The sequence below is a fragment of the Limanda limanda genome, chromosome 3 (genome assembly GCF_963576545.1).
Source record: "Limanda limanda chromosome 3, fLimLim1.1, whole genome shotgun sequence".
Classification (NCBI taxonomy): domain Eukaryota; kingdom Metazoa; phylum Chordata; class Actinopteri; order Pleuronectiformes; family Pleuronectidae; genus Limanda; species Limanda limanda.
The window spans coordinates 22,567,999-22,575,217 of NC_083638.1; the positions used below are offsets into that span (position 1 = coordinate 22,567,999).

Genomic DNA, 7,219 nt, shown 5'->3' on the forward strand with positions numbered 1-7,219 from the left:
TCTGTTCACTGTCTGGTTAATATTTTAATTGGCAAAGGTTCAACTGTTGAAGACATTTGTTTGTGGACAGAGATGTAAATCTCAGCAGATCACAAGCTGTACCCTAAAAATTACATCATATACTCAAACATCATGTTCCTGTAAATTGTAAACACAGGTTACAAAGTTGCTAGTGTGCTTTCTATGCTCAGTAACACTATGTGTAACATTAGTTTAGTGCCACATATTTCAGAAAATAAAATCAATGATTTCTAATGCGCTCTCTAAATCTGCTTAGCAGAATCTCCCGTTGTGACCTGGTGGGACATTAGAGATCTTGAGTCTGTGCCTGGAACATATCGTACGAACCCACACAGGTCTACTGGTTGAGCTTTCTTCTGCGCTGTCTTGGCTTCTCGTCTGCGCAGCGCACAAACACTTTATCTTGTGACAACTCGACATGCTGCTCGTTGTCTGTCATGGCACAAAAAGAGGTTCTGGAAAACAAAAGCAATGTTGACATGAGTGGGTCCTGTGATTAGGAAACAATCCACTAGGGGGCGTTACAAGTCAACAATAGTGTCGATGTGGAAGGTTTTGTAGTTTATACTGGAACATTTAATTATGCGTTACATTAAATTATAATACTAAAGTATTAACAATCCTCTGAAAATAAAATAATTATGCTTGACCTCTCGTGTGTCCTTTGATCCTGCAGTGCAGTGTATTCACGGTACAGTTTTTAGATTGTTTTATTTTTATAATTTATTAATATTTTTATCATTATAAACTATTTCTGATATATTGTACCAATACATACATGTTATAGTAGTAATAAAGTCTTATGTACTGGCCCAAATTATTAAGTTGTAGGATTTTCAAGTCAAAAACATGATCTCCATCTAAACCATTATGAAACAAAATGATTTATCCTATACAAGCATCCCCTCAAATTAGTGTCTAACTTTAAGTATTTGAAAATATACTCGTAATCTTGTTTGCATTTTGGTGTTTGCAATCCTCGTGAGTCGTCCTAATACTTGTTTGGTTACATACATACATGCATGTATATCCACTCTCCTCCTTTGTTTCGATGAGGGAGATGCTGAGAGAGGGCTCCATCTTCTCCAACTGGTTGACAAACTGGTAATGATAGACTTCAGAGGACAAATAGAAGCAGAGGAGGAGGAAGAGATGAAGACAGACGAGTCGTCCAGCACAATGTTTACTTTCTGTCAGATTACAACTGGTGAGACTGAGTCAATTCCATTTTGACGATTAGTAATAATAATTGATTCATTATCCATCCTAAGCAACCATGTCATATCTCATCATATACAAATGCAATTAGAGTCACTTTGACTTTATATACCCAATTAAATACTTAAATAAACAATAAAGTTAAAAGTATATTTATGTTGTTTCTTTTCGAATTGTAATCTATGTCTTGTTTTCCCTCTTTTTTATCTCCGTTCCACAAAGGAGAAATACCTGTCCCTGTAACTTAAGTAAAAGTAGCAATATCACAGACTAGAAGTAATCTATTACATGTGAAGATCGTATTTTGTGAAGCTGGTTAAAGTGAGGATCATTTTATTTACTCAGTATATGGCTTGGTTATGAACTGACCCAAGGATCAACTATTTATTAAATTTGTTGGTGTTGGCATTTGGTGTAGATCCAAAGAAATGAGCATGAGCACATTTCACTGTCTGCTCTAAACCTTTGGGAGGAAACAAACATATGCTGGACGTTTATAAAAGAGTTTTTCAAAACAGCCTTTGACAAATCAATACCACACAACATGCATGTTGCACGACTGTGTCTTAATCTAGAATGTCTGGTGGTGTATTGATTTCATTATCACCAATAGCTGACATTGATCAGTCTGTCCCTCCTGAAAGAGTCTCATTAAGTGTGACACTGGTCTGCTCTTTTCTCCTGTAGCCTAGAGGCAGCTCAGCTCGGAGCCGAGGACGGCACATGTTGCTAATTTGCTCCCGGGGATGACAGATGCTTTAATGTGGCTGTCACTGACAGCGTTTTAATGTTTGGGTGAACTACCCCCTTAAAGCGAGGACCCTGACAGTTGATGCCAATGTAGATAGGTCAGGAATCTTTTCTTCATGGTTACCAGAGGCTGAGATGTGATTTTTTTTACACCACCATCAAAATCCACATGGGTAGAATATCATGAAATGAATTCTTGAAACTAACTGAGCACATTCATTCTCCCCTTTGAACTTTTTGTCTGACCTCACTTTTAAAATTGGCATCATTAATGTTATGACTTGAGCGTGTTGTGTTTTGTGTATTGTACCCATAAGCCCGTACTGGGTTATGTGCTCGTAAACGCTTTGCAGGTCGCATCCTGGCTGGAAGTCTCCTCCGTTAGGGTAAAAGTCATAATAGGCCACTGCTTGTTTGATGCCCACACTGAGGCCCATACGTTCCTGGGTGAAGGTGTGAATGGCGTCCACAAATTCAGCGTCATCTGGGGAGAGTCTGTCTGAGGGAGACATGCCTTCAAATAGTGGCCCTGCTGGATCCAGACCTGGAAAAAACAACAATATTCAACATGAAACATTGGTTTGTTTTAGAATACGGAATAAAAAAGTTCATTATACTTTTGCATTGAGGTTTTTGGCCACTGCATTCCGGCTGAGGAAAAACTCACCAGTGATTCTTCCAATCTTGTCCAGACCTTCCAGAAAACTTCCTGCAAATCCAGAGATGTGAGCGCCAAGGCTATAGCCAATCAAATGAGCTTTTCTCACTGGGTACTGGTACTGTTCCTGTTTTGGACAGATATTTGACATAGTCTTGGCAACTGTACTACATTCATGTTGTTCAAAAGTGTTTCTTCAGAATCAAACTGAAATCCCCCCCTGACCTGAAGTGAGTGCAGCAGGTGAGCTATGTCCTTTCCCACAGTGCGGGTGCTCTGTGCAGCAGTGGGGTAGTGCTGGTGAGCCAGGGACAACCAGTCAGTGATCACCACGTGGACGTCTTTCAGGTTGGTCTTCAGGGCTGTGGCTAACCTGAGCACCCAGCTCTCCATCATCCCATCCACCTGACGGGAAACTGCTGCTCAGAGATGTGAGTCTTATCAAAGGGTTTCTACTGATTATAACATCCATCCGTTTGTCATACACCACTCAGCCATCCATCCATCTGTTATATGCCCCTCATCCATCCATCCATTATATATACCACTCATTCATCCATCCACCAATCCTGTCATCCATTATATATACCACTCATCCATCCATCAATCTATCAAATATATATACCATTCATCTATCCATCCATCCATCCATCCATTATATATACCACTCATCCATCCATCAATCTATCAAATATATATACCATTCATCTATCCATCCATCCATCCATTATATATACCACTCATCCATCCATCCGTTATATACTCCTCATCCACCCACCCATTATATATACCACCCATCCATCCATCAGTTATATGCCCCTCATCCATCCATCCATTATATATACCACTCATCCATCCACCAACTATCAAATATATATACCATTCATCTATCCATCCATCCATCCATTATATATACCACCCATCCATCCATCCGTTATATACCCCTCATCCACCCACCCATTATATATACCACTCATCCATCCATCCATTAATTTTATACCACTTATCCATCCATCCATTATATATACCACTCATTCAGCCATCCATCCATCCAGCCATACATTATACCACTCATCCATCTATCAATTATATATACCATTCATCTATCCATCCATTATATATACCACTCATCCATCATCCCTTCATTTTATACCACTTATCCATTCATCCATCCATTATATATACCATTCATCTGAACATCCATCCATTATATACCCCTCATCCATACATCCATTATATACATCTCATCCATCCATACATCCATCCATTACTAGATAAATCTATCCATCTATTATAAACCACTCATCTATCCATCCATTCATCCATTGTATACCACTCGTCCATTCATCCATCCATTATATACCAATCGCCCATCTATACCACTCATCCACCCATTATACGCTCCTGATCAAAATCTTAAGACCAGTTAAAAAATTGCATGAATTTGCATTTTGCACTGTTGGATCTTAGGAAGGTTCTAAGTAGAGCTTCAAAATGCAAAAAGAAGAAATGGGAACAAGAGACCTAAAGTTGTGAGCAGACAATTTATTGAAAACAACAATTTAACTCAAATAGGCAGTTCATCAGCTGATCAAAAGTTTAAGACCACAGCCTTTAAAAGCCAAAATCTGTGCAAAAATTTGGATTCCATGTCATTTCCTGTCAAGTAATCACACTGTGAAGATCTCTTGATGGCAAAGGCAAAAAAGCTCACCGTCTTTGAACGTGGTAGGATGTTGAACTGCATAAACAAGGCCTCTCACAACGTGCCATCGCTGCTGAGGTTGGACGCAGTAAGACAGTCATTTTGCATTTCTTAAAAGATCCTCAGGGTTATGGAACAAAAAAATCAAGTGGTAGACCCAAAAAAATCTCACCGGCGCTGAGCCAGAGGATCCGAATGGCTGTCCGTCAAGACACGGGATGATCCTCGTCCCAAATTAAGGCCATTACTGGTGCTGACTGCAGCCCAATAACCATCAGACGGCATCTGCGAAGGAAGGGCTTCAAAAACAAGAAACGTCTTCAAAGGCCACGTCTTCTTCAACGCCACAAAATTGCCCGTTTAGACTTTGCAAGGGAGCACCAAACATGGTCCTGATGGCTTCCAACGTTACTGGCATGACAAGGAGATGCCACCTGAGATGTTTTCTACGCAGCACAGTGGAGGTGGCACCATCATGATCTGGGGTGCTTTTTCCTTCAATGGAACAATGGAGCTCCAGGTTGTGTAGGGGCGTCAAACAGCAGCTGGTTATGTGGAGATGTTGCAGCGGGAATCCCTCATGACTGAGGGCCCTCGTCTGTGTGGTAACGACTGGGTTTTTCAGCAGGACAACGCTCCAATTCACAATGCCCGTCTGACCAAGACTTTTTCCAGGAGAATAACATCACTCTTTTGGACCATCCTGTGTGTTCCCCTGATCTTAATCCAATTGAGAACATTTGGGGATGAATGGCAAGGGAAGTTTACAAAAATGGACTTCAGTTCCAGACAGTGGATGCCCTTAGTGAAGCCATCTTCACCACTTGGCGCAACATTCGCACTAGCCTTTTGGAAACACTTGCATCAAGCATGCCAAAACGAATTTTTGAAGTGATCAACCATAATGGTGGAGATACTCATTACTGAGTCAGTTTTTGACACTTTAATTTCTGTTTTAGGAGGTTTTTTTTTTTTTTTTTTGACCTGTGGTCTTCAACTTTTGATCAGCTGATGAACAGCCTACTTCAGTTAAATTGTTGTTTTCAATAAATTGTCTGCTCACAACTTTTGGGCTGTGGTTCCCATTTCTTCTTTTTGCATTTTGAAACTCTACTTAGAACCTTCCTAAGATTCAACAGTGCAAAATGGTAAATTCATGCAATTTTTTAACTGGTCTTAAGATTTTGATCAGGAGTGTATTCATCCATTATATATATTGCTCATCCATCAATCCATCCCTTTAAAAAGTCACATTTCAGAATATTTCTGTATATGTCATTATTTCAGTATTTTGGGTTAGGGTTAGATCACTTGTCAGTGACTGAACTGTCGGTCATGGAGAGGAGGCCCACCGAGCTGTTTTTAGTATATGCTCCTAATCTGGGAGCGCCCACCTCTGTTTGCAGGGATTACTGCAGCCCGAAGAGCGAGCTGCTGACAAAAGGCTCCATCCCCTTCAGGACCTTGCTCCACTCTGTGTCCACTGCAAGCACAGATGTTTTCTGGTTATTCTTCAGGTGTCTGAAGTTTTTTTAAAATCAAACTCAAAACCTTTTTATTGAATTTTGTGTAATTGTCTCTTTATTTATTCATACATCTTAGATTGGTTTACAATCTATTCAATAATTTACTTACTTATTAACTCTCTCTTATTATTATATTATATTATATTATCATGTTATCTCTTGTGTTTCCTCATTTGAAATGTTTAGATTTATGATAATGTTTCCTCAGTTCATATAAATATCGCCTTACTCTGTGCAGTGATGGGGTGGAGATTGGTCGGGGTATAATTTGTAATGGTTTTATTAAAGCTCTTTGAGTTGCATTGTTTGTATGAAAAGTGCTTTGCAAATACTGAATGATGACAGATCATGCTGAAATCTCTCCTTGTTTGTCCATTGGAGAGCTAAAAAATAATTTTAACTTGTGTATTGATTTGATTATCTTAGAGTAAATAGGGAGAAATCAAATTGCATTTCCAACATAGGGTCACTAACACTAACTCAGAGGCACTGTGCTGTGTTCCCGGGTCATGCAGACCTCTCTGGCAGATGCACTATCACTTGACAAAAAAAAGTGACTCTTTGCCAGAGTCTTCTCGTAAATTCTTAAATAATCCCTCCTCTCTTAAAATGTTAAATCTGCCACAGAAACCTCCCAAGTCACACTCTCAAACATTATAGATCCTGCTCCAAAGAAATTATCATTACATTTCCTTTATCGTTCGCCATCGATTTCTGTCCAGCATATTTATTATTCTTCCATTTGAATTTTAATAAGACCAGAAACCCACGGGTGATTAGTAACAGAGTTGTCATCAGATGAGCTCTGGTTGTTGAGATGAAGCCTATGAAAACATCTCAACTTTAAAAGTAATGACAGTAATTATCGCTCCATCATTCATCTTAGGTGTCTTCGTTAAATAAATGTCTCCTCTCTGTTAAAGGGTTCATACACATTTTGATCAATGGATTTCCATGACTTTTCAATAACTGTAAACCAAATTTCCATGACCACACATTTTGTGAAATCTCTGTGTATTTCGTATTTAAGCTAACAATGATAATTTAAAAGCATAAAGTACAACTTAAATTACACAAATGAATGAGACAATAGTCTTTGTCTGTTGTAACCCATGGCCAAGCATGGTTAAATCTGCACCTCCCTGGCATAGTGCATTATCCCGCCTGCTTCCCAAACAAACTTTTCAATTAGTATGAGAGCGCAATCCTGCTTATACTTTGAGAGTATTTCTTTTAAAAGCATATGATTTATTTAAACCTCAGCGTATATGAACGACATGAAAATATTAATATAACAAATTTCCATGACTTCTCCAAAACATTTGGGATTTTATTTTTTTC

At 39.0% G+C, this 7,219-nt stretch overlaps 1 protein-coding gene across 1 annotated transcript; it reads right to left on the reverse strand.

The window, feature by feature from the left end:
- Positions 1–358: 358 nt before the first annotated feature.
- LOC132998147 (hepatic triacylglycerol lipase-like) lies at positions 359–3,079 on the reverse strand. Its single transcript, XM_061067646.1, has 4 exons — positions 2,873–3,079; positions 2,657–2,774; positions 2,300–2,533; positions 359–453 (listed from the first exon to the last, which is right to left on the reverse strand). The coding sequence occupies exons 1-4, from the start codon at positions 3,041–3,043 to the stop codon at positions 359–361; spliced, it is 618 nt and encodes a 205-aa protein (XP_060923629.1). The 5' UTR covers positions 3,044–3,079.
- Positions 3,080–7,219: the final 4,140 nt, after the last annotated feature.

Excerpts from the sequence above, each read along its gene's own strand:
- LOC132998147 (XM_061067646.1), bottom strand. The coding sequence starts at position 3,043 with ATGATGGAGAGCTGGGTGCTCAGGTTAGCCACAGCCCTGAAGACCAAC. Across the intron at positions 2,534-2,656 it reads CAAGATTGGAAGAATCACTG|GTCTGGATCCAGCAGGGCCA; the intron begins GTGAGTTTTTCC and ends TGTTTTTTCCAG. Across the intron at positions 454-2,299 it reads AACCCAGTACGGGCTTATGG|ACAACGAGCAGCATGTCGAG; the intron begins GTACAATACACA and ends GTGCCATGACAG.